Genomic DNA, 27,056 nt, shown 5'->3' on the forward strand with positions numbered 1-27,056 from the left:
GCAGGATCTTGTTTCCTTGAAGCCTGCTCTTCTAGTATGCATCAGCCGCGGTTATGTTAAATTAGTAGCATCTTTCCCATTATGTTGAAACAACAACAGGCTGCCGATTAAGACATCTGTTGTTTTCTATTACCATAGCATCTGCTAACACTCGTAACGGACCAGCGCATAGGACAATGAGTCCACAATGAGTGCATAAGACAAAAAGATGGCCCTCATCTTAGATATATAGATCCAAGTAAAAGACAAGGCAGGCTATAGCTACAGGCTGACGGGAGCTCAAGGAAATGAGGTAGCTGGTCAGCGTGGTCGGCAGCGGAGGCAGCACATTGCTGAGCTCACCCCTTTCAAGTTTTCCTTGTTCACATAAAAGTGGTATGTAGGTGTTAACCGAATATGTTTGTGTGACTAGAAAGTGTGCCTGTACTTCCCAGGATGGCTTATTTCGTGAGTTACTATGTGAATTGTCTCTAATGCAGGGCACTGGCTGCTTCTGGATTGGTACAAGAGGCAATTCCTGGTGGCGCCACAGGGTGCGTCGGCAGTGCCAAGGTACGCACGAGATGGGAAGCACACGTCACTGTCAGCTCTGGATGCAGGGCTGAGCAGGTGAGTGCACAAAGCTGTCTTTGTACTCTGCTCCTGCTCTTTGCAGCCTGGGTCCCTCCACGGGTTTCAGCAAAGAGCTGCAGAGAGCGCTAGGGCTTGGAATAGTGCAGAGCTGTCTGCACCTGGCCACTTTCCCCTGTTCTACTAGCAAGGAGTGCTAAACACACAGAAAAAGTGCCGTCCATTTAACCTATTGCTGAGAGCACTTGCCAGCCAGGACCCTGAATTCTTAGGGTGTTGTTCCAACTAGCAGATTTAGTTAATAAGAGCTCAATGCAAACTCTGGTCCCTGCTACTAAGATTAAGGTTTCCTAACATTTTTTTGCCTTTGAAAAAACAGAGCAATTGGGGAAAAGGGCAGCAATGAGTTACTGCAGTTCACTCACAGTTGTTCTTTCTGTGGGGCAGCTTTGTCAAGAGTTCAGCTCCCTTCTGACCATGTCAGGACAAGACAGTGCTCTAAAGCTAGCAGCTCCCAGGCTGAGCTGTTGTGAAGAGCTCCTTAATCTCTTGTGATTTTGAAAGTCTAGCTGCCCATTTTTGGCCTCTCAGTGGCCCTGAAGAGAGGCCTGTGTAAGGAGCAACTTTCAGGCAGTAGCTGCATCAAGTAAAGGCTCCCTGCAGCTCAGGAGAAAGTTTCCCCTGTCCTATATCTGGTCTTCTCATTTGCAGCAAATTGAGATGAACCAAATGCTTCTGACGTCTTGTAACTGCTAGGACTGGTGGATTTAGCTTCTTCTGTTGGAAGGAGTACCTCTAAAGACAGTGGCCTTTTCTTTCCTGGAGTAAAATCTGGTGGGGAAGCATGTTTTCCACAGCCCTGAGGCAGGCACCTGGCTAAACTATGGATGAGGTGGTTTTGGTGCTGGTAGTCCAACCTTGCTTTCCTTTCTGATTCACTGTGTGTTCCTGCCAGTGAGGGGTGAGGGTTTCCTTCACCCACATCAGATTTTCTCTCCCCCTAAAGGGAGAGCAGGCAACAAATATCTGCTGGTCCCATAACCCTTTCTGGGCCGAGTGGCATCTTCCAGCCTGTTTTACAAAGCTTGTATCTCTGTTCTTTTCAGGACCAATATGCACCATTTGCATTTCACTAGCGCTGAGAAGCCCCAGTTCCTGGCTGGGATTGCACTCTGCTAGGTGCTGTCCAAACATGGCACTCACCTTAACTGAGAAAGCAGCTCCAGGTTATATAGCAACTCTTGTGCCCACGTCACATAAGCAGAGCATTTGTTTCTCTGTAGTCCAAGGTAAGTTCCTTTTAAGCACCTAATTCCATGAAGGAAACAGTGGTCCTGCTCTATAATTTATTCTGTCATATCAGCCTACTGCATCAGTATTGGGAGTTTGCATGAGTGCAGTTACAGCAATGTAGCTACACCTGCCCCAGCCTGAATGTAGGTGGGGCTGCAGGAACAGTATTCCCCCAGCTGATGCCAGTTAATACAGGGCTGGTGTCTGCCTGTCAAACTCCATTACACCTAAATGATCCATGCGTTTCCTTCATAAGCAACTATTTCCAAATTTTAAAAAGTCTTTTTAAGTTACTGTGCACTGCTTCAGCAAAGCAATCTCCTTCTGAATCAGAGGTAAATAAAGCAGGGGGTATGCAAATATAGACATTTGTTTGGAGGCAGAGTAAGAGAGGGGAGCTTGCCTATGAATACAAGCTTCTTGGAGCCTGAGCAACGCAGGCATCTTCCCTTCGCAAGTCTAAACAAGAATGTTTTCAAAACGCAAGTTTCAGTTGAGGGAGAGGCACTGGAATGACAGCTCTGACTCCCAGAGTCCTGTTAGAGAAGTGTGCTGAAGGCAGAGGTGAGACCACCTGGTAATGGCCTGTTAGAGGCCAAGAAAAAAAACCTCATTAGATCATGATCACTTGGAACTGGCTGGTCATTTCCAGTAGCACAGACTGTCCCAACCCAATCATTTTGCCCTCTTTAAGACAGCTAGATTCATAGACAAAAAATTGTCCCCCTTCAAATCATAATTTGCATAACAGCATGAATCAAAACAATGCTTTATTTAAAACTAAGAACAAAGTAAAAACAATCCTTCCAAACAACATAAAAAGTGTACAATGTATTTAATGCAAAACTGATAATCCATGGTGGCCATGGCACTTCCATACAGTGCATAAATAAAAAGCTGCTCGACATTTTTCCGGTAAAACATATATCCAATATACTACACTAGCGTATTGCTTTTGATGAAGAACATACATCAGTCGCAGTAATGATAAGACTTGAACAACTACATTTTCATTAAAAGAATGAGTCCAAAAGAAACAGGAGGTTTCTAGCAGATAGTTTCCAAAAAATCAAGAGTCTGTTGGCAGTAATAAAGCTGTATATACAGTGACCAAACAGACTCTTTATCCCTAACTTCATTTATGTTATTTTTTCTCATGGAGGCCCACACTGTTGCATTTAGTCAAGCACTCTTTGCTCTAGAGGACAAGGGTCCATGTTTAATCTGCCTCCGAGAACAAACCTCTCTGTTCTGCTAAGGACTTTCTGCCCTGATCAGAAGAGAAGCCAGTCTTCCCTTTCATCTCTACAGCTCATTTTCTCACTCTTGCTTGCCATTTAGGTTTCTGCCCATCTGTTTACCCTTCTTACCCCTGCAGGAGTGATTTCTGGCTCTCCATTAGAAACCTGTCAGAGCACCCAACTCCAGCTACATCTCTCCTACATAGAACAAACATTAGAGTTTAATACCATGGCTAAATCAATGTAACAGCCTGAAGTAAAACTTTAAAAGGAGCAAAAATTCCCAGACAACAAACACAGCAATGCAAAATGTGTGCTTGTGCATGTGCGCATGCACACATGACAGGGCTGTGCGAAACAAGCAATTTTTTAAAAAGTTCAATATATTCCCAAAACAGGCCAATTTCACAGGATCAATTTGACTTTCCTGTTGCTTAAAATCCAAGCCACTCTGCAATGGAAATAAATCTCTTCTAAATAGGAAAAGAGTTCCAAAGCCATTTAAAAAAAAAAATCAGTTTTCCTCCAAAAATTGAAGTCCACAACTTTAAATTGTTGCATTTTAATGGGAGGAAAACCCCTCACATTTTGCCTCTTAATGTAAACATTTTGCAAATCTTGCTCCTGTAAAGAAGGGATTGGGTTTGTTTTGTAGTGGTCACCAACAATTTGTCTGGGTTTTTTTGGAATTCCAGAGTTCATCCCCATCTTTGAGCCACTAGGGCATGTACAGGGCTTAATTCACATGTAGTCCCATGAACATCAAAAAGTAACTACTCAGGAGAGTGAAGTGTGACAGGGGGCTTGTAGTTATTTGCAGAACTGCAAGTTCCAGCCCTTGGACAGCAATTTACAATACAAAAACATGCAGAAATGCATGGCGGGGGCAGGGAGGAACAAACAAAAAAACCCCACAAGACTGCTGCTTCCTTTGGTATTCACTCTGTTTTAAAAAACAACACCCAGGCATTTCATGTTTAGTCATGGTAATACTGTTGGGAACAAGCATAAGGGCTTTGTAGCATGGGAACAACATTTGAATCAACCTTTTAAAACAGCAGTCATCATGACTGCGTTTTTATTTTATTCCTTGCAGAGGTGGGGTGGGGCATGCTCAAACCACTTGAAGTGTGTGTGCAGTATTTAAGACTACTGAAAAAGACCAGAAGTTAGCTGTCATTATACGATGTTGCCACTACTGTTAAAACTTACAATGCTTTTACAAAAACCACGCCATTTTTATCAAAGTAACCAAGTTTAAAAGTTGAATAGATGACAAGGTTCTCACTTAAATCAAGTCCAACAGCAAGAAAAAGAATCTGACACACAAACACATTATACAGAAAAAGTCCAGGTGAACTAAGAGGATATTGTTTAGTAGTGAAAATAAAAAGTGCTTTCAGTTAAAAAACAAAATAATAGACTAGCGTCTCAAAGTGCTTTTGTTTGTTAGTGACTAGAAAATATTCTCTACAAGTTTTTACATTTATTTTACAGCTATTTTCATTGGAGTTTACTTATGGCAGATGCTAAAATTTGTTTCATTATGTACCTTAACCAAGTTAATCAAATGTTGGTCTTCTAACAGGAGATTGTATTGCCTTACATACATAAAAGAGCATTAAAGGACCCAGTTTACAAGGAGTGTCATGTCTCCCATGTCACTTGAATTGCTATTTGATTGTCAGACAGACATTTGTGCTGGAAGAAAGCAGATAGAATGTGCATCATGCATGTGTGACAATGGTAAAAAGTCCAGAATATATTTATAGAAATAGCAAAAGCAGACCATGTGATGATAAAGCATCAACATTTAATACCAATAATATGTAGAGACCAGACACAGCATGTCAGCTACTTTAGGGTTACACAAAAAAAATAGCTTACCCAGCAGTAGGACAAAAATTGAAGGCACATCGTTAGATACCCCTTTCCAGGGAGCTAGCAACTTGGCGATTAGGCATGGGGTTCAAAGAGGCATTTTTGAGTGGCAAGAGAACCATAAAAAACTTTGCATGGTTTTGGTCTATTGGTATCACTGCGATTAACACGGGCAGAAGGGGGGAAATAGTTTCTTTCACGTCCTGCATCTCGAAAGTGCTCTACAAATATCAATGCAGTCCATCCCTTCTGAGGAAGTAAGAATTAGCATTAACACCATTTACAAATGGCAAAATCAACGAGAAGTGAGGCCCTTGTGTTCAGAGGCACTTCTCAGCCAGAGCAGACATTGTAGAGGTATGAATTAGAGAGGAGATGGGTGCCCACAGCTCCTGCTGCCCTCCGCCGCCAAGTGAAGTACTCAACACGCACCTCCCCCCCCCCCCCAAGAAGCCACTTTTAAAACGTGACCTGCCTGCAGCTACCAAGGCAGTCAGCTGGGAGCCAAAACTTAGGAACAAGAGACTCAAGTCTCTGCTCATTGCACCTCTCAAGAGTCCCCTTCACTAGGTGTCATCTGGCTTGCACCTTTGGCTTCATCATCTCACTCAAGCCACACACATTTCTCCCCATTCCCGAAGCTGTGTTTATTATACTTTTAAAATTGAATTAAAAAAGAAAACAAGAGGAAGCCTCCGTGGGGTAGTTTTGTATTGTGCTTTAAACAGCATTTAAGAAATGTTTTTGTTTGTTTGTTTTTAATAAGACCAGTGAAGACAAGATGAGGGATAGGCAAGAAGGGCTCTCGCCTCCAACCTGTGTTGCACCCGGTCCTCCATAGTAACTACTCTCCATTCAAGTCTGTTGAGATGGGTTTCCATACCGGATGCGTTCTCCACCCCCAGTGATCTACAAGCAGCACATGGACAATGTTCCTTGCGGCAGTTCCTCGTGCTGTGCCAGAACCATCCGCCAACATATTTTATCACCGTTGAAGCATCAAGATGCACCTGTGTGACACCATGGTCAGAGCAAGCAGACAGCACAGCAGCCTCCCGGACCAGCTTATCGAGGACCGCCTTGGGGCACGTAGGAGATGGGCTGCCTCGTCCCAGGCCTAACGGTGAACGTGTTTGTAGCCCCGCTGTACTGCAAGTGGCTATAGGCAGGTCTGGGAGAACAAAAACAGAGGAAGTCACTGAACGCCAAGAAAATCGTTTGGTCGGTGGTTACGGTAAGCCCCTCCTGCTGTGAAGCATTTTAATTTGCAAGCCCCTATGAGCAGAGTAGCTGGAGAGGCTGCATTCAGATCCAGAGGATGGTTTAGATCAGAGGGGAAAAAACAAACCGAAAGTCAGGTCCAGGACTGAAAGGGGGGGGACTAGGACCTGGGCTTGGACCCTTGCACCTCAGTTTTGCAAGGCATCCTTAGAAGACACCAGCTGCAGCTGAGCCAGACAGCTAGGGGCATATGCCTGCACTCTTTGGAGCCCAGCCCAGAACTAGACCCACCGGGGTTCAGTCAGCCCAGCAGCTCCCCAGCCCACTCCTCCCAACCGCGGTTTCAAAGGGATTTTGGCTAGACACTCCCGGCCAGCCCTGCTAGAATCGTACCTGCTGGGGGCCGCCGCACTGACGGAGGAGTAGTCCCCGTTCAGCCCCTTGGGCTTGGCATCGCTCACAGCATTGCTGTGAGGCATGGTTTTCCCCGTCACATCCAGCGACATCCTCCTGCTTTGCAGGTTGCCCGTGGGATTCCTGGGGCCAGAGTTCATCCGGCGCATCCCCTCCGCAGCGTGGGAGCCATAACAGGCAAGAGAGACGATGCCCCTGGAGGACAGGCTTGTTCTCCTGTAGGTCTTATCAGGTTCGGACACATACAGGCGCTGCTTGATCAGTGGGCGGCTGTTGGGGTACTGACTGGGGGTCCTGGCCGTGCCGTCGCCACTGGGGCACAGATGGTCAAGGCTGGGATTCCTTGGGTTGCTTTCAGTGGCTGTATTGAAGGGCAAGGCATAGCTATTGCCCAAGTCATAGCTTGGCTGACTATAGCTTTGCGGCCTTCCCGAGATCTGGCTGTTGTCTGGGAAGCTAGGGGATCTGTGGCTTTCTTCTCTGATAGGGGAGACATCCTCAGTATGGTCAGCATCATTGCTGAACTCTGGTGGAGGTGGAATGATCACATAATCAAGGGTCTTTCCAGTCTCCTCTTCCTCCTTGGGTAGTGGTGGGGAAGGAAATGCCTTCAGGTGAACGGCAGTGGTGGTGTGCAGGTCTTGCTGCCTTAGGTGGCTGGACTGCAGAAGACCATGAACTGTAGAGGAGGCCCCCAATCCCTGTGAAGTGGGAAGCTTATGTGGTTGCCCATTGATGAGTTTCTGCACGGTCCTGCACTGCTCAGAAGAGCTGGAGAAGGACAGGGGCCTGGCAGGGCTCTGCCCTGGTTCCAGCAAACCCAGTGCACTGACCTCAGGGATGCTGGTCCTTTTATGCTGCTTGTCCCCCAGCAAGTCTGCAGCCTCTCTCTGGGGGGACTTTGGTACAACTGTAACCGAGTAGGGCTTGGACTCGCTGTAGTAGAAGTTGGTGGAGCCCGTTTCCGACATGCTGCTGTCGAGCTTCTTGGATAACTTAATGTGCGGCCTCTCGGACATGGCACTGTTCTGCCGGGACGCGGGGCGCCTGCTTCTTTGGGCTCGCTGTTTTGCGGCCAGAAGGAGAGCCATTGGGGAGCCCTTCTCCACCGTCTCGCCTGTCACAGGGTGGATCAGGACATCCCCATCCCCCAAGCCAGCACCCAAGGAGGATGGCACTGAAGGAGCAGGCAGGCTCTCAGAAGCAGAGGTTGGACTCGCCTCTTTCTTCCTATCGTGTTCATCTGTGCCAACCGGCCCCTCTTCCCCCTGGGACGGGCTCACAAAGGCCAGGTTGTCAGTGGAGCTGGTCTTGGCCTGATGGGTTTTGTACTGGAATAGAGAGTAGTCTGGCTGGGGCACCACAGTTGGCGAAGGCGAGGCAGCCTCTGTAGAGGAGGGCAGTGGGAAGGCTGGGACAGAGAGGTCACCTTTTGGTTTCAGAGGTGGTTTTGGAGACTTCAGAACATTGTTGGCCAACACATTTTCTGGAACATGGTTTATGTTTTCCAAAGGCTTTTTACCGAAGAGGTCACTAGGAGTCTTACAAGCACCTGGCGCCGTCTCAACTTCCACAGAAGGTGCTAAAGGTGGGAGGCAATTTACTACAGGCTTCATCAGCCCCGGGTCAGAGCTTGCCTGGCTACTACCAGGATTCAGAGTAGCTCCGTTTGCTCCTGGACTAGGTCTGCGATTTGCTGCTCCCGTGGGCAGTTTCAAGTCCTTTTTCGTTGCCAGTATAGCTTCCAGCTCACTCCGGATTTTCATAACACTGTTTGCCTGTGCGGTGGTGAGTTGATTCTCAGGAGCCACGTTGGAGGTGCTCTCTCTGCTGGGGACTGCATTGGCTGTTATCTTTTCACTTCTTCCCCCTAATGGTAACTGCAGATCCTTTGTGGCAGAGTCAGCCTGCTTTGACCAGCCAGACCTAATCCTGTCCTGCTCAGTAATACTGCTTGTTGATGTGGGAGTTGCAGGTGTGTCTAGCTGCTGCTCTTCCCTTCTGGAAGAAGAGGTCAACAGGACTGATAAGCCCTGCTTCAGCTCGTTCAGATTGCTGGGCTCCTTCCAAGAGTCCTCTTCACCATCAGAGAATGCGTAGTCTGGAGGGGGGAGCTCCAGTAGCTCCCCTGCACCCAGAGACTTGGATTCTGGGGAGTCCTTTTCCCTTTTCTCGGGCACTTGTGACCATGGGACCTTCTCTGTCTCGGGTGCTGCCTGCCGGTCAGTAGACTTCATCCAGATGCTGGAGTCTGACCCTGGCCTTGGACTGCCAGGTTCAGCACCGAGTGTAGCAGGCTTTGTGATCCCCTGCCTCTCCGAAGACCACCTGTGCTCCGCTCCTCCAGGCAAGGGCACCTTTGCTGCAGGTCTTATGGTGAAGCTGGGTGGAAGCGGCGGGCGGGTGTGGGGCTGCTTGGGAAAGGGCTTCTCTTCTCTTTCTTCCACGGGAATGGAAGACGACCTCACGGGAGCAGGCGGCGGAACCTTAAATGCCTTGGGGAAAGTTAAGTGAGGATCCGGAGCCGATTTGGGCAGCGGCACTTCCTCCTGCGGAGGGGCTGGCGGAGTGGCAGTGTTCAGATAGGAGGGGCCAGCACTCCCCCCGGCCCCTGGCTGCCTTGTGTTCAGAGCTATTTCAGATCTCCATTTCGAGATGCCAGCCATGAAGAGCGGAGGTGCTGGGGGATTATGAAGAGGTGAAAGCGGGGCAGGGGCTAGGGGTGCCAGTCCTGCAAAGGGAGGTGCTGGAGGAATGAAATCTGGCGGAGCTGGCGTGCCGGGGGACGACAAGGTGGAAGCAGGAGGAAGAGGTGGAGGCATGAGAGGTGGAGGCAGTGGTGCTGCCATGGGTGGCGGCGGCGGCACCTCTGCTAGCGGCGGCGGCGGCGGCACCTCTGCTAGCGGCGGCGGCGGCGGCACCTCTGCTAGCGGCGGCGGCGGCGGCACCTCTGCTAGCGGCGGCGGCGGCGGGGGGCCTGGTGGGGGTGGTGGTATCTCCTCATCCAAACACTCCCTCTCAAAGGCCTTCAGCCGCAGGTCTCCAACCGAACTGTACATCCTGTAGTTGCCATTGATCTGTGGACCGAGGCCTGTGGGAAAGAACAGAAAGCAGGGGGACATTAGCAGGAGCTGGGTCGGCTAGGCCCATGCTGGGATCACCTCCAGCAACTAATCCCATCAAAATGGGCCAGGACTTAGGCATCCAGTGGAAGCATTTGAAAAACAACCTGGCTATATAGGTTTGCTGTGCTGCTGCAAATCATTGTCGCTTGCTCCTTACATGAATGCGTGTTCAGCACCTCAAAAGGCCGTTTCCAGAAGATGGACCCAGCCCTATCAGTTACTCTCATGGGGCCAAACACTAATGGAGCAAGTCTGCCTTGCATCAAACTCTCCATGGCACACAGAGTACCCAGACCTCTAGGGCCAAATCTGGGAGGCAGGGGGGAGAAATTTTAGCTTCTATCAACTTCACTGGGAGTTGAAGGCACCTCGTACCACCCAAGACAGAACCCTTGGCTGGCAGGAATAATGTTTGCTACTTTCATACTAGGTCACACAAGTCACCTGAACAGGCCAGTGTTTGATTATGCCACAATAAAAGTTGCTGTCCACCACAAAGAAAAAAAAAATGGCTTGAAACTTCCCATAAAAAACAAAAAAACAAAAAGGGGGAAGCTGCTAGACTAGGGCTGGTTCTTGGTTTCTTTCATGTTGCAAGAGGTCATGTGTGCTCCAAGTAAGGAAGTTTTAACTTCAGCAGTTCTTTCCCTTCAGTGTTCACAAGGTCAATGTGTTGCGACACTGAGACAAAGCACATTGGGCACGTTGCAGGTGCTGCCCCTTAAAGCAGTTCACTAGCAGCAATTTGCAAGTGGAACACACTCGTTTCCATTTCCATTTTGTTTGCAGTCTAGTGAAGAGTGCCATTGAGCTATAAAAAACAAAATAAAATGAAAACAGGCAGATGGGCAGAAAGACAGCTATCCCACTCCATGGAAGCATCTGATAAAATTTATCTATATCTAATTTATGCAATTTTGTTGCAGGGGGAGGGAGAAGGGGTCCATGAGCTGAGTCAGCAGGCACTCCAGATTTATGTTATATTGTTCCCTGCCTTTGTATGCATGCATCTTTTTGATTTACTGTTTTTATGTGAATTTATTAAAATTAAATAAATTTTGGTTAACAAATAAGATAGACTTAATTCTAGTTGCAGCAAGGCTTTTAAAAGCTGTCAGAAAAATCTATTTAGTCTCCTCGTTTCCTAGCATTACAGTTACTATCTGGAGTCTGGGCAAAAATTCCTCTGCTTACAGTAAACAAGGAGATGTATTAGTAATCAGATTTCCTTGTCTGCCAAATAACTATGCATGTAAAAAAAAAAAAGAAAAAGAAAAAAAAAGCCTATGCCTGATAGTTGCTATGGTTATATCAGAGCAGAAACTAAAGCAACTTTTCTGGCAGCTGTTAGCTTTCTCCGAGAAGAGCTTCCCCTACCCATGTTCCTAGCCTTTCCCCAGTGACACGTCATTTCTCTGACGCAAGTCAAACTGAGACTTGCTTAGGCTGTGTGGGAATGTGAGAGGTCAGATCCTTCAGTTCTTACTTGTACCTTTTTGGCAATCAAAATTGGTTGCGTGACCAAGGCACAGTCACGGTGACATGGGAGAGTCTGCGTGTTGGAGCCATTTAAATTCTAGGAAGAACCTAGTAGAGAGGACACCTTACCTGGAGCTGCTTTGTCTTCGAAACCCTCTGGCACAGAGGGGGGTGGCACTGCTACGCCATGCACTTCCTGCGCCTCCTGCAAGGGTCGAGAAAGTGGGTTGCAAAAAGGCTTTCTGGTTAAACCTTAGGGGGTCAGCATGCTGTGCCTAGGCCTGCATGCTCTAGCCTTTGACTCTTCCGTGTGAGGCTAGTCTGCCAGGATGCCCTGCGGCTTTCACGGCACAGAAAGCAAGGTCATGCAAGCAACACAGTACCCGACACCCTCCGGCCCCCATCAGCAGTCCCAACCCATCAATTAAGACTGAATGAGCCAGAAAGACCAAATCTCCCTTTGATCTTCCCAGTGAATAATGCTGGAACAGTACACTAGCGGGCCGTTTCTGCAGGAACTAGCTCTTGGAGTCACGCGATAACATCAGAGCCTCAGCGTTCATTCACAACCTCCTGGTTACCAAGAAAAAGGCCCCTCAATGTACCAATGCAATATCTATCCCAGGCCAAACAGCTCCTCAATTCCAGAGAAGAGCAGCTAATGCCCCGGGCTTACTGCTATACGTGCGTGTCCTCTGGCAGGTGAACCTAGTGCACCGATTGAGCTCTGCAGGGAGAGCAGAGGGACTTCAGGTCACCTGCTTACACAGCCATTTTGTGGCTAGGAAGATCCACTCAGAGCCATGCTGAAATGAGTCACAGAAGCACTCTGGCCTTCAGATGCCTCTTAAGACGTTAAGCACCATTGACTCCCCACCTCCCAACCACCAGTTCCCGTCGCCCTCCCCACTCTTCTCTAAATACCCCTTCTCCAACTTTAAAGCAGCCTTGCCCCCCTAGGGAAACCCAGCCCATCTCCATTTTGGTCAGCCACAGTGAAGGCAGTTTCAGGTCCTTTGCGCTGCGAGCCACGTGTAGCTATTGCCACTTCCCCCAGGAGGGGTCCCATTCCTGGCACTTTGAACCAGACTGAAACACTGAACCGGGACCCGTGGCTCCTAGCACTACTGAACAAGCAGCCCAGCCTGTCCCTCAAGCGACTTGCTGCAAAGATTGCCGTCTTTCCCCCGCTTGCTAAACACGCACCAATGCACCGCAGGACTCGAGTCCTGCCTGGACTGGAGTTGCGGCTTCGTCTTTCCTAGCAGTGCAGTTGGAGCTGTGGCCGTCCCCACCACAGATTTCTGGATGGGCCAAGTCAGCCCAAAACAGTCACTCGGGTCGTGAAAGGACTTTCGCGCACTGCAGCAAGGACCTGCGTGAGGTGCTGGCCAGGGATAAGGTGGGTCCCCCTACCCCACCAGTCCCACGGCACTCCTCCAACAGGGTCCGGTTTTCCCTGCCGTGTATAGTCAGTGCTCAGGAACATGCAGCAGAGCCGCTAGGGAGTTGCAGGGGCCCCCTGTATAAGTTTTGTCTGTGTTACAGAGGACTTCTTCCATCCAGCCCTTGGCTTCAGCATTTACTAGTCCCTTCTACAAGACAGCCTTGTCCTAGGAGTGGTCTACACCATTTCAGTCAGGCGGCTGTCTCACAAATGCAGAATGGTTTGAAACAAGAACCCTTTGTCCTTCTTTCGGTATGATCGCTATTTTTACAAGAGCGTACGAGAGGAATTCAAAGTCCCATGGGTCAAAGGTTCAGTTTGGCTGGTAAACACACCACCATCTTGGGCTACGGCATGAGGGGCAGATCCTGCTCCACCCTTCCATGAGCCGAAGCGTGGCCCTGTGCCTCCCTGGGACTGGCTCCTTGCTGCCTTCTTGCAATTTGGTTTCAAGGTCAAGGGGACAGCTAGTTAAAAAACCAAGCGAGTTCCTGGGTTTAAGGAACTCCAGCAGGGTGGAATGGGTGGGCTAGATTCTGGCCTAGATCAGTTGTTCCCAACCTTTTTAGACCAGAAGCATCCCTCTGAAAACGTCAGCTCTTAGTTTTCACTTGTTTTTTGACAAAAGAAACATAGAGCAATTCTTCCACAGCAGAGAACTCAGCAAGTCCACAAGTCAGCGTGTCTTCAAAACTGTGGACTCTTGTGGGACATCTCTGGTTGTGGCCTCATGTTGGCACACCTCTCAGTGATACCACGTCGCACCTCACTGCGCCCTTGAAAGGACCTCAACGCATCCGGGTTGGGAATCACAGCCCTAGACCTACAGAAGCACTGGCTGTAGGAAGACACTTGTTGGATCAGATGAGTACTCTAGCCAGCTCAGCCTCTTCCTGCACCCAGCGCCAGCCCTGTCAGAGGAAGGTGAAGGAACATAGTGCCTGGCACTTATTCTGTCCAGAGGGAAAGCTTCCTTCTCACTTCAAATAGCAAAGCGTTTGGCCCGTGCCGTGCGGCAGGATGGTTTCCACGTACTGCCGTATGCTGCCGAGAACCGAGCCGATGGTCTGTGTTGCAGCTCTGCACCGCCTGACATTTATACAGCAAACGTGTACTGCTAAAAATAGCCTCCCCCTGGGCTGGAGACGGGCTGCGGCGATGGCTGGCTGCATTTGGAAATGTGACCCCTGACCGCGCGGCTTCACGCACCAGAGACTCAGCACTCTCAGCCCCACCTGCCAAGGCCCTTGCTAACATGCAAGTGCGAGGTGCTGGGACAGGGATGGGGCTTTAGCAGTAACTGCAGAGCCCAGGTTCACCAAGGCCAGATGTGCTCATCTTTCCACTGATGCTGCCAGTGCCAGGAAAGGAGCAGGGGGAAGAAGGGGAGAGTTTCCACCAAGGGATTATAGGATTGCCCACACCAATACAAAGGAGGAGGAAGGAGCAAGTGAGGGTAAAGCATCATCCCTGCGCTCCCTTCAGCCAGTGTTTGGAGCCATGTGACCCAGCTCCAGAAGGAGCAGTGAGCAGATGCGGAGAAAGAGGCATCTGCAAGAGCTTTTGAGAAGGGACTACAAATGACGGCAACTAGTAGCAATTCCCCTGCCCTCACCTTTACCCGGAGTCATTGTTTCCCCCTCCAGCTTCTTGGCAAAATGAAAAAATCAGCTACTCCCACACCTGCAACTAGTCTACCACCCTGTGCCAGATGGAGTCACAAGCCGGACGGTCCCTGCATAACCCATGCACTGAGGAAGCCAGAGAGCACTCACCCCAACCAGATGTACAGCACTGCACAACTGACCCTGGGCATTACTGGGTTGGTTTCTGAGGCACTCGTAAGGCAACGGTTTTAAACAACACTCCACTGGATCTGGAAAGCGATTGTAAAAACGCATCTAATTCAGCGGATTCTGATTTCATGTAGAGTGATCTAGGTCACGCACCAACCTCAAACCCACTGGGTCTCCTTCAAAGTTGTTTAGCTGCTGTAAGCATGCAGCAAGCACCCACACCTAGCAATATAGCTGAGGCAATGAGATGCACACCCAAACAAGGAAGCCCATAGCTGCTGTTGAGCTGGAATTGAGGTGCAGAATGGTTACAGCAGCACAGGGCAGTCTCAGATGTTCTTCATTTCTCTACTGAGGATTTGTAGCCAAGGTAGAAAAGTCATGAAAATAATTGGTGAGTTCAAGTGTTCTCCAGCACACAGTTTTCCTATGGATTTCAAATAAACGGCAAGCTGCGAACAGTGTCTGGGGAATGCTCTGAAAACCACAAACAAGGTTCTTTGGGTAAATGTGATATCTTTTATTAGACCACCTAATAGAATTGCAAGCATTTAATCTGCTGTAGGAAAGACAAGTAAAGGTACCACAATGGGCAAGAGAACAAATGCACTGGGGAGGAGTGTTTTCCAACTTTCAGAAACTTTTTGCACTGCTAAGTTCCACGTCACATCCTCAAGAATCCGACAGCGTAACGCTATTTAAACAGCTCTTGAAAAAAAACAAACACATTGGTGCTGTGCCTAGTGCATACCAGTGGAGGGGACTGCACTTACCCAAGCCCTTTGGGGAAAAAAAAAAGTCACAAAGGACTGGCTGAAAGGAGTACTGGCTGGGTTTGGCCTTGTTGCAACACATGCTAGTTGTGTTCTTAATATTGTAGCTGTGCCATGTTATTTTTGGGGAGAAACTGCATGGCGACTATGGGAGGGGACTTTGACTTGTCTTAAAGTTCACCGTTTCAAACCACACAGTCTAGTGGAAGAGACTTAAGGTCCAGTGGCAGAAAGAGGTCAGAAACAGCCTGTCTACTTTTACTAGCAAGTGCCATGGGATAACCTGGATGGGAAGTCTCAAAGCCGCCTTCCAGAACGCGCTGCAAAGTTCTGCACCAGTAACATTTGCCCAATTTAGTTGGTGACACAAGAGGGAGACTTGTAAAATGGTAATGAACTGGTTATTGCAGTAGAGCAGGGCTTTGCTCCCCGCCCTGCCTTCCAGATGCCATTTCATCAGTTCTTCCAAGCAAAAAGGCAAGAGGCCTGCAATACCACCCCCACCAGTCAAAATAGAAGGGCTGGTTGGGAGGTGTCTTTTCATGCAGCTGGAAAATCAGAGCCAGCGTGCATGGCAGCACATCGCCAGTTCTCTCAGAGCCTTCCAAGCTCCTCTGAGGAAGTGAGCTCAGGCTCATGAAAGCGTGATACACCTCCCCAATTTTAGTTTAAAAGGTACACATTTACCTGCCTTCTGCTCAACTATAAAACATCCTCACCCTACATCCGTAAGCCTTGTTGATGCTCTCCTGTTCAAAGATTGAACTGGCCAAAAGCAAATTCAGTGGCTTCCTCAGCAATTGGCTTAAGCTTCTATTCGACCCTAGAGAAAAGACAAACCCCAGCAGACTCTCCCTATGGCTGAAGCGCGCCTGTGCCCAGTAGCCTGCAAAGAACAATTTTTCCAACTATTCAGCTGGTCTAATAAAAGATTTCACATTTACCCAAATAACCTTGTTTGTCCTTTCCAATACAAAGTGCTTACCACCACTGTTGAATTTTGCGGAGACTTGAAAAAAAGAGGTGTCGCCGCCTCAAATGCTGAGTGCCATTGCTCTACAAAGTCTGATGGTGCATATTTCCTTCTGGCAAAGGTGCCTTGTATACAAGAGGACAGAGATGCAAATCAAGGATGGCAACCTTACTAGATACACAAAGTGATGTTTCAGAAATCAAAGAAGAAATTCAAATTTGAAGTCCCAGCCGCCAGCTTTTCTGCTAAATAAGCAAGCAGCTAAGCTTTTCAGTCGTCAGTGGTTTCAGTTTCTGAATTTAATTATTTTAATTGTACACATTGATGCTGCCGGCATTAATCACAGACTCTTTATTATTTAGCTCCTCTGTAGGCCAGCACAGTGAACATCGCATGCATCAGTAACCTTTCTGTAAGTATTTTGTTCCCTCTGTGATTCTCCATGTCAGGATCATAGCTTTCTGCATTAGGCACAGACTCCCTCAGAAGCAAAAAGTGTCAGAGTGGATGAACCAAGCTCTGATCACACCCAAGGCTTTCAGCTTTTCCTAGACACCTGCAAGATGGCATCCCAAAGGTGGAAGCATGCTAAGAGAAGGGATTCAGAGGTGTTTCATGACTGCCGCGGCCCAGTTTGTAATAGGTGCCTCTTTGTCCAGGCATCCTCAGCCAGGCCTTCAAATCAAGGCTCCTTTTAGGTCCGTAATTTTACCAGCAAAAGCCAAAATGAAGAATTATCTAAAGGCATTTTCACTGAAGTCACTCTGGCATTGGCCTAGCCACGAGAAGCAGAGGCAGGCCACAACCTCAGTTTAAGTTATTTTAGTCTGCACTCATTGCTTAGAGTCTCCAGGGAACAGTGGCTTCTTAACCAAGAGACAGATGGATGTCCAAGACTAGCAGTCGTGTATTTGTCTCCAGGGTCTAGGAAGAGTATGCCTCAAGCTAAGAGACAGGAAGTTTGAGAAACAAGGGAGAACACGTCCTCATAGGAACGGAGCCTCGGCTTGCATGACTGACCGCTCCTTGCAGGCGCCCCTTGGTTTTAAAGCCCAGATCTAGGCACAGGGTCTTGGCTAAATGCCCGCCGTGCCCAAGGCTGCCTACTATGATTTGAGGCTGTGCGATCTCTCGCGCTCGAGCCGTGCTGGCAGCTTCCAGAACGGAAGCACTCAAAACTCGGTGGCTGCTCTTGGCACCGCTGGCCAGAGCAACCGTGTATTTACCGGGGGTGGGACTAGCTAGACTCCGTCTCCAGCTGAGTCACGGTAAGCCGCTTCCTTCCACTCTTGGGTGGCTCACCGAGAACCAGCTTTTCAGGTCTGAGGGACTTGATTTTCCGTACGCCGAACGTTTCACTCAGGATGAGCTTTCCCTGCTGTGGCCACTGGACACCGCTCCTGGACTGCTAGCTGAACAGGCCTGTCCGAATTTTATTTTCCCCAGCTTCACAAATTAACTCCTGCACGAGGCAACATTTCCTTCAGGCAAACAAGTTCACTGCATCTCAGTCTGGTTTTCAGGGAACACAGCCTCTTCCACTGCCCTTTACCACTAGTCCCTTTTCTGACACCCTCAAGGATAAAGATTTCCTCCTGATCCTTAGTGGTGATGACTCGGGATGCCTGCACAGCCCTGTCCTCCGCTGGCTAGAGAAGATCGGTCTCCAAGGCTGTCAAGGCAGCACCTTTCACTAGCAAAAGCAATAGGAAACGGTCACGGGAGAGGCAGACTATCGACCATGGAAGAACAAAGCACTACTCTTACGAGAGCCCTTCAGTGAGCGGGTACATTTGGAGGACGTCCTGCCTTGTAGTAAGGCAACTGCCAAGAGTTGGCTAGGTTCATGTGGGAAGGAAGTTAGCTGGCAAAGGGAAAGCCGCATTGAAGAGCTGTGGGCAGACAGCCAGGGTGGGGCATACACAAAGCCTGAATCACGCCGAGCACTGACTCAGGACTGCACCTAGCAGCAGCTTCCCAACCACTCCTTCCTGGCGCTGCTGCAGGGGCGGTCGCAGGGGTGACTCGGGGAGGAGCGGGGGCTGGCTAGGAGCTTTCAGCTAGTGCAGTCGTTTCAACCTTTTTAGACTCGAGGAAACCTCAGGAAGTGCCAGCTTTTAGCTTTCACTTTATTCTGTAGTTAAAACAAACCAAAAATGGAAAAAAAAGTCTCTTATGCCAAAGAACTCAGAAAGACCAAAACAAGTCGGCAAGTTTCTAACACTCTGGATTCCAGATGTTTCCATAGAAGGAGTTTCCATTTTGTTCTGGCAAGGAAGAAAACGAACGCCCACCTCCCAGGGTAACTGCCTCCGACACGGCGGACCAGTTGCCTTCAGCCCAGCGTCCCTACTGCTGCATAAGGGCTAGAGACATTGCTGCCAAGGCAGAGATGCAGAGTAAGTCATCTTCAAAAGCTGGCCAACTTCTGGTTTCTCCCTCAGGCCAGACAAGTCTGCATGGAGAAGAGGGCAGCAGTAACAAGACTGACTCTTGGAGGACATACAGCCCGAGCGGTACATCTGGAGCTTTAAGAGGCAGAAGCCCAAGCACAGATTGATGCACGTGTTGTTCTCAGGCCTTCTGCCACTACTTCCACACAGCTTGGTCTGGGGACAAGGGGAGGTTTTGTAACTATATGCCAACCCTGCAAAGCCAGTCCAGGATAAGCATACCTCTTCCATCAGTTGCAGCCTTTGAGGAATCACTGAGGGCATAACCTAGCAACCCCATCACTTTCTAATTGCACCCTTAGAAGTCACAATGTAGCCCCACTGCCTCTTCATTGTTCCTGCAATTGCACTATACAGCCCTGTTAGCCAGTAATTATACCCTGCTGAGACTGGCACAGCTCAATTGTCTGCACTGGGTTTGCTCAAATGTAGCATGCTGGAGGTGTAGTGCATCAAAGGTGGTGATGCACAAGGAGGAAGAGGATCCAGCTTCCTCTTAATCTTCTTAATGCCCATTCTGCCACACCAGAGGGGAAAGGAATTGCTTGCCCAGCCTGTTATCCCAGCGTCCCATCTCTGGTACTTCAGATGGACACTTGCCTCCATTACACACCTCAGCCATCTATTCTCATCCGCAGGCTGCTTTATAGGACTGGACCTTTGGAAAAGCTCATCGTCTGGGGAAAAACAATGCTCAGTTAGCCGAGCATATTCAGCATCTGGAGACAGAGATGCCTCCAGGTGGTCTTTGCAGTCCCATATCCATGCCCGCCAGCCATAACTCCCCCCTGCAGTCCCAGTCAGTTGCTTTCAAGGTGCCCATAGATCAGCCTCAGACGAATCCATCCCAAACAGCTTACCCCAGAAAGACCTATCCACAGATTATGCAAAGGTTTGCAAGAACCACCTGGCAAGGCAAACAAAGCAAAGCCAGCGGAGGGACCGCTCTGATGCACCCAGAGCAGGAAGGCACAAGAGGTCCCAGCCACAGCTCTCAGCCTCGCCCATGGCAAGGCTCCAAGTCACATGCATGCGTGCCAGCCGCAGCTACCCATTGCTTGTGGTGCACTCCCACCTTTTGATGCTGAGCAGCAGCGGCAGAGCACAGCAGGTATGCGGCTGGGCCCGACGCAAGCAGCCCTGCACCCGGGGCTAATCCAGCCTGACTAGGCAGGCCAGTCTCCCTCCTGCTCAGCAAGATGAGGAACAAGGTGGCTCAGACAACAAGCAGAGGGGAAAGAGTCCCAGCCACCCCAAATACCACTCGCTGCACAGGCACCGGTTTAAACCTACAGCCGACATCCACTGTTCATTAGGGAGGAGTCCCACACAGTTCAACGGGAAGCCGTTTGTTACCCTCCATAGGAACTCATAAGTCTGGTCCAAGCATTTAGGAGGGGTTTACAGTGGCACCTGCAAAGCTATCTGGTTCACTCCTACAGCAAGATGGGGGGCTTCCTCACACACGGGGAGAACTTGCCCCGGAGCTGGCGGACTCGCCCGAGACCCACATTTGCACCAGAGATCCCCACTGCTGGAAAGCCCTGCAGTCACCCCCTCCCTGCTACTCCCTTGTCACAGCAGCACTTCATCCAGCACGCAGGGTTCGAGCTTCCTGCTAGCAGCATAGTGCCTTTCCTCACTGCAGCTGGGACCTACTTTTGCTCACAAGGGTTGCAACACCAAACCAGAGGGTCTTGCTGTCAGAAATGCGTCGGCGCCCCGTATCCACAACATGACCCACATCGACTGCCAAACTCTTCTGGCCCCACGTTTGCATAAGGAACTCCAGCTTCCCTCTGCTTCGGAAGGGATGCAGTCACTATCCACCCCTGCTCACAGCCAGCGTGGTTAGAAAGCAGTTTTGCTTTCTTTTTGGTCGTCTTTCCTTGCGGAGAAGACGAGGGATGGGGACCGGGCATCAGCCTCCACCATTTGCAATGGCGGAAGGTGCTCATGGCTGAGGGGCTGCTAGACCTATGTGTTTAGAAGCATGCCCCGGGATGTAGAAGCTACTCACCAGGGGCAAGAAGGTCAGGAGAGGTCGCACCCTGGGGCGAGGCTTGAGCGTTGCCGTTCCAGAATCGGTCACTGTATTCAAGCAATTGTTCTCATAGTGCACTTCAATGGTACCACCTGCAAACAAAAGGCATGGAGTTAGCAGTACATCTTACCAAATGCCCCAGCCGGAGAAGAGGTCTGGTGGATCCTGAATGGTTTCCTTCCACCACTGGGGCAAGATCCCAAAATCTGGTCCTCGAGCTGAGCAAGTGGGAGGTGTTTAAGGAGTCCATAGTAAAGGGAGGATCCCTGGCTCTGGGAATGACATGAGCGTGGGGGCCTGAGCATGATGCTACATGGGTGTGATCCTACAGATACTTTATTTGGGGGTAGCCAGCTGTTGGTATATGAGCAGGTCCAGTGGACTCATGGACGTATCCCAAGCTCAGTATTGCAGGGGCTGTAGCCTGGGTCAAATACAAGCCAGTACCTTATATGACAGGGTGGGATGTCTGCAGACAGAAAGAACTAAGGTTATAGTTCCCTAGGGAAAAAAGCCAGATTTGGCTGGATTTGGGTAGCAGATGGATGTTTCAGGGAAGCGATGGAGGCTATGACTGCCGGCCCCGTCTCTAGCGTAGCCAGCTCCTGGGCTCCCACCCTCGCTTCACACCCTCCTCCCGACATCCTCATGCACACAGGGATGAAGGGGCTGCTTCAAAGCGAAGAGCCCACAGCAAGCCCTGCAGTCTGCTGTATCACAACACATCTGGCATTTAATCATGCAGCAGAGAAGGACAAAGAGCCCTGTGTCGTTCAGCAGTATCACTGCTCCCTCGACTTGGCAGCTTCTCTGGCAAGGCTGCTTAGTAACAGACACCGAGCCGAGCAGCAACGGACTGGCACGCTGCAGTGCGCTCAGCCGTGGGCTTTGCCAGCAGCCAAGATGTTTGTGTTTTTGCGGTTTCCTCATGCACGTTAGTGCCAGAAACTGCACTGAGGGGGCTTTGGGAGCATGCAGATGGACCCCCCACGCAGGGGTCCGTCAGCAACAGGGACGGGAACTACGTCTGGTAGACCTAGAAGCAGCAGCCTTTATCAGCCGTTAGCCGACTCCAATCTCACTGCACAGTCCGGCCCCAAAAGAACAAAGGTGCATTTCACAGATAGAAGTGCTGCTGATGTCGGAGAGAAGTGAAAGCTGTGCACAAAGGATCTAATCAGTGAAGGGAGTCCTGGTTTGAGCTTTCAGATGCTTGTACTGAGCCAAATTCCTAGCGACTCCAGCTTTACAGAAAGGCTGGCTCCACTGGCATTATCTATGCAGGGAAGCTGCACGTGGCAGTCCAAACCGTGCTTCTGCTTCACCGCGTTGCTCCTTCTAAACCGATCACTGTGCACAGGGCAAATGGGCAGGGAGCTGCACTGGCTTGGATAAACAGGAATGTGATGCAAGCCTCATCTAGTCGTTTGCTGTAGGAGTTTAGTTTGGCCATGGGAACGCAAGTATTTAGACCCAGCCGCAGGGAGGCTGTCATGAAACAGCTGGATTGCACACAAAACCTTGGTTCTTGCAATCAGGGGACTCCGAGTTCAGCCTTCCACATCTGCTGGGAGATAAAGGACCCTGCGAAACACTTTTGGTCTTGCAAGGTGTAGAAGAGAGATGCAGACTCCCTCCAAACTGAGATATTGTCATCCCCGTTTTCCAGATATGGAAACAGGGGCCACGACTCACCCCTGGCATCTGATGCTGCTGGGCAGAGACAGGAGGAAAACCCAGGAGTTCCTACTCTTGGTACTGTGCTCTCACACCCCTTCAAATTGTTTCTTCTGACAATGAATAGAGCCTATACATTACTTCAGTGCCACTCTTTGTGTGTGATAACAGCATGAATTAACAGGCAGAGGCACCAAAGGATGCAGCCCCACCTTTGCCAGAAGGAGAGCTGCAGAAAGGGTTAGCAAGCAAACCAGCATGGAAGGAAAGCACAAGGCTTGTGAAAACAGCGGGGAGGGAGGGGCGAGAAAAGATAACACCAAATAAATTCCCAGGCAAAATTAAGGCTGCCTTGACTGAAGGGTTTTGACAGTAGTTTCAATGGGCGAGATTAGCTCATGAAAGCATGTCAAGGGCCATTTCCATCTGGGAGCAGGAAGCTCAGCTCCCGGTGCAGAAGGATCCCCAGTTTAGCTCCGAGGCATGGGAGAGGCAGCTGCCAGTTGCGTTTCCCTCGCCACAGCACACTTGGACCAGAGAACGAGGCTTGTGCCGTCTGTTTAAAGCAGCAGAGGGGATGGGCTGCATTTCTGGTAAGCCTTAAAAGCCTCATTGCCTCAATCACCCAAGCAGGATTCCCCTGTCAAGGAGATGACACAGATTAATTCCTTGTGGACAGAGTTGTTCAGCCCACTGTAGCCTCAGCAACAAGCATGCGACACCCACACTCGCTCCCCTGCACCTTTGGTATATGTCCCCCATCTAGCCCTCCTCCTAAATGACCAAACCCACAGATGATGGGCTGAACATCTCTGGTGGAAGCAATGCGAGACCTGTGCCAGGTAGTTAGCTGAAGGAAACGGGTCAACTTCCAGCAGGCTCCTGCCATGAAGTGCTATTTGTGTGGGGCTGTATCACCAAGAACAGACATATGCTTAGAGCAGTAGAGAGCAAGTACATTATCTTTGTTTTCACTGCTTTTGAAAGATACCATTTCTCTTTCCCCAAGGCCTCATGTAGTTTGAGGTTTACAGTATTCAGAGTACAGCAATCTGCTGCTCTCATCACTGTAGTGTACATCTTCTGAAGTTAGCAATCGCTTTTGCACAGAGGTCTCTACGAGGCAGCCTTCCTCTCTTCGTAGGATACAAAGTCCTACTCAAGGTCCCCTTTTCCCCTGAACCAACAAAAAACACCCAAAAGAGTCCAGAACAACAGGGCACGGTCCTGAGCCACTAGACCACGGAGACTGCTGCTGCTGCTATCTTCAATGGAATTACAACACCTTGCACAAATGGGTGAAATTAAAGGCTTGGTCTTCCAAAGTGATGGCAGAGGAGGTTCAGAGAGGCCTAGAGGAGTTGAGGATATTGCACATTGCAGGACCGACCCCCAGAAAAAGTGAATTGCTGACACACAGTGCTGAGACAGGCAGTCACTGGTCTAGCCAAAGCACTTTAGTGCCTCATAATTCACCTATCTTATAAAGCAGAGTTCCTGCATGGCACCTGGGTGGAGCGAACTCTTGAAGTACTTTCTAGGTTAGATGATGGATGTGGAGAAAGCCATTGGCAGGGCTGGTCAGGCATTGTTGAATGGAAGTGCATGGGAAATCGAGAGGAAGAAGAATTTCGAGGAGAGTGTCTGCGTCACCTCGATTATTACCACCCCTCTGCTGAGCTCAGGTAGCAGCTTGGACTTGGGGCCCACCCTAACACAAGCTCACCACTTGCAAGGTGCGCAGCCCTCTCAGCAGGGGAAAGAACCGGACTGGTCAGTGCACACCAAGCCACGCAATCTCGACTTTGAGCAAGGCACTAAGGCAATGAGAGCTGGGATTAAAGACAATAATGCTTTGCCCCAAGCAAGTTATTAGGAATTTGCCAGCTTTGTAGTATCCCTAATTAAGAGACCTGAACACTTTTAATTAAAAAAAACTAACAAACCCAAATAGAACCGAATAAAATGCTTGTTCTTGCATCTCCTTTGCTGGATGAACAGACCTTTCCTAGAAGACCCTCAGCCAGCAGCTGCTCAGTCTGGCATGCTGTGGTTTCCTGGAGAAGGGTGCTCATTCTCTATCTAGAGCCATTGGCCCTAGGGCTGATCTTGGGGAAATCACAGTGTGCTCAAGGGGTATTTGCAGGTGTTGCACAGCCTTGTCTTAATGAAAATCCTCCTGGACAACCACTCCCTAGCGTCAGTTGTGTGACTTGAGGGAGACTCACCACCTCCCCTGCGACAGAACTTGAACTCAGCTGCTGCCTCAAGTACAACAGTCCTAGCTGTAGCTATAAAAAAAGTCAGCTGACTGGGGGAGTGCGGGGGGACTAAATTCAGGAATCTCTGAGTCAGTGGCATGCACAAACCTACACCCATGGCAAGTTGCTTAATCGGTGTTTACTTTGTAATGCGTCTGATGTAAAGCTAAGGTGGGGATTAGCATAAGCAGCGCAAGTCTTAGGAGATGCTCCTGAAAGAGGGCAGGGTACGAGGATGGGCTTTCGTCAGGTAAAACAGAGTATTAAAGTGCAAGAGAGCTAGGGAGGCCTGCTCTAGCACCCTCACTCATGCAAGCAGGCTTTAGAGACCTGGATTTTGTGTTACAAGCTCACTGGGCACTGGCAGACCCTTATGCCTAGGAGCAACTCTCCATCTGTCGCTGCATATGGTTACAGGACTGCAGCAATGTTTTTATATACTTGCCCTTTATACAACAAAAATCCCTACGCAGGACAAGCACTGGGCTCCCTCTTTGGCTTAAAGAAACAGTTAGGAAGAAGCCATTCATTTTTAAACACGATCACATGAAACTTGTAGTGCTACCCCTTCCTCTTTCATCCGCATCATCCCAGTGCATAGCCATGCAGCAGTGCTGCAGTGGACACTAATTCAGTGCCACAGCTAAGCTGACATCAACACTTCCCCTGGGGATCTGGAATGCTTTATTGGGCACTTTAAAGATAAAAAAAGTAAAATCCCTGGGTGTAATCCACTTTCTGCTGTGATTTGGCTCAGCTCCATTAGTACTAGAAGTCTGGCACCATCCCACCTGAACCTCAAGGGTGCTGTGCAGCAGTTGAAGCCACAAAGATACGCACATACAGCCCAAAGAATAAATACACCTTTAGGTTTCCCAGTTCCTCAAAAAAAAAGACAGGGCACGTGCAAAGGAAGTCTCTGAAAAGCTCAGTAAAAACCCACCAGGAGCAAGCAGGTTACATCAGGAGCCAGTCACAATCCTGACAGCTTAGAGAAGTCTAGGAATCTTGCATTGATCCACTTTTTAGTCTGGATTCTTCTTCCCAGGGTTAATTTTGTGGTTCTTATTAGTTACTAGACTTGTACAGCTTAGGAAAAAGGACAGTCTTCCAACAGGGTTCACCACTTGGTGCTGTCTCAGAGCCACAGGTTCAAACTTGTTTCTTTTTAATCCACTTGGGCAGATCAAATACCACCCATGCTTTCCCCGCTGCAGGGATGATTAACCAGCTCCAGCAGAATTCATGCTCCCCTAGCCCATGATCACTACGCTGCTCCTAACCTACCCAAGTACTACACGGATTGAATAAACCGCAAGCAGGAAGCAAACCTGGCCAGGTAGCACCAGCAGGGAAGAGAGTTACTGCTCAGTCCGTTTCCCCCAAAAGCCCAAATTCAAGAGCGAAGATACTAACCAGAGCCATGGCGGCCCTCAGAGCTGACCTCCTGCGTGAAGATCCAGGGGGGGTTGGTAGCAAAGAGGGACGTGGTGGTGTCGTTGGCATGCTTCTTCCCAAAGAGCCTGCTAAACGTGCCCTGCACAGAATGGTGTTTTTTCATCTTTGCCAAGATCCTTTGCTCTCGTCTCAAATGTTCCCCCTAGCAAAACATACTTCCAGTCTGCTCCAGCACCCTCCGGTTGAGGCTAAGACCAGGACCTAGTCTGCGGAGCTGCCTTTTCAGCTGCTTTACCTGAGCAGGTAGAGGGCTGGCTGTTCCTACCTGGCCACACCCCAAGCAGCTCCCTCGGTCACATTCCTCCCTTCCTGCTACAAGGAGCTATTGTCAAACCCTCTATCTCCAGTCCCTGCTGCCCGGGAAGCTTTTTCTGCCCTGACACCTTACAGCATCTCCAGTCAGCCTAAAACCAAATGCTCTTGCCCTCCTTCCTCCCCGTTTGGAGACCTAAGGCAATAGCCACCAGTTACAGGCAACTGTTGCATGTGTTTCACAGCCTACTGAGCCTTTCACATCCAAGGAGGCTGAGGCTCTGAAGACAATTAACATAAGCACAGCCAGTCAGTTTGGGGTGTCGCTGTTATTGATTAAACATCTCAGCTGGGGAAGTGCCAGATTATTAAGGGTAGTTAGGCACCCAAGGACCATTGCAGCAGGTGCTAGGCACCTGGTCCCAGGTGTCTGCTTACTGGCTAGATCCCTGAGCCAGGGAGGCAGATGCAAGTATTCAGAGGCAGTAGTTCTTCTATCGCCGTCTTTCCCCTTCCTTGTTTGTCATCCGGTCTCTATACTCGAAATCCTTTTAGCCCTAAAGTATCTTCACTTGCCCGTTGGTACAGTGCCTAATATAGTGGGGACTAAACCCCTGTTTGAGATCTGGAGGAGCTGCTGCAATAGAAATAAATAGCAGCCCTTGGGGGAAGCCAGTAGTTTAATCATTTTGCTGCCT

At 49.5% G+C, this 27,056-nt stretch overlaps 1 protein-coding gene and 1 long non-coding RNA gene across 5 annotated transcripts; one reads left to right on the plus strand and one right to left on the minus strand.

Moving 5' to 3' along the window:
- On the plus strand, positions 1 to 6,860 carry LOC149853652 (uncharacterized). 2 transcript variants are annotated; one of them, XR_016438926.1, is made up of 5 exons: positions 1 to 34; positions 480 to 609; positions 1,677 to 1,859; positions 5,752 to 6,219; positions 6,728 to 6,860. It is a non-coding gene; the product is annotated as an uncharacterized LOC149853652 (long non-coding RNA). The 2 variants fall into 2 exon arrangements; XR_016438925.1 differs by having other exon boundaries at positions 7 to 375.
- C13H6orf132 (chromosome 13 C6orf132 homolog) lies at positions 2,616 to 26,466 on the minus strand. 3 transcript variants are annotated; one of them, XM_090025962.1, is made up of 5 exons: positions 26,065 to 26,465; positions 20,687 to 20,802; positions 11,354 to 11,429; positions 6,600 to 9,711; positions 2,616 to 6,156 (listed from the first exon to the last, which is right to left on the minus strand). In XM_090025962.1, the coding sequence occupies exons 1-5, from the start codon at positions 26,207 to 26,209 to the stop codon at positions 6,051 to 6,053; spliced, it is 3,555 nt and encodes a 1,184-aa protein (XP_089882088.1). In that variant the 5' UTR covers positions 26,210 to 26,465; the 3' UTR covers positions 2,616 to 6,050. The 3 variants fall into 3 exon arrangements, with proteins under 3 accessions (XP_089882088.1, XP_089882087.1, XP_089882089.1); XM_090025961.1 differs by having other exon boundaries at positions 2,616 to 9,711; positions 26,065 to 26,466; XM_090025963.1 differs by lacking the exon at positions 26,065 to 26,465 and adding an exon at positions 21,158 to 21,689 and having other exon boundaries at positions 2,616 to 9,711.
- Between the last annotated feature and the right edge of the window lie 590 nt (positions 26,467 to 27,056).

The sequence above is a fragment of the Crocodylus siamensis genome, chromosome 13, assembly GCF_052110815.1.
Source record: "Crocodylus siamensis isolate JL-2025a chromosome 13, ASM5211081v1, whole genome shotgun sequence".
In the NCBI taxonomy this organism is placed as follows: Eukaryota; Metazoa; Chordata; order Crocodylia; family Crocodylidae; genus Crocodylus; species Crocodylus siamensis.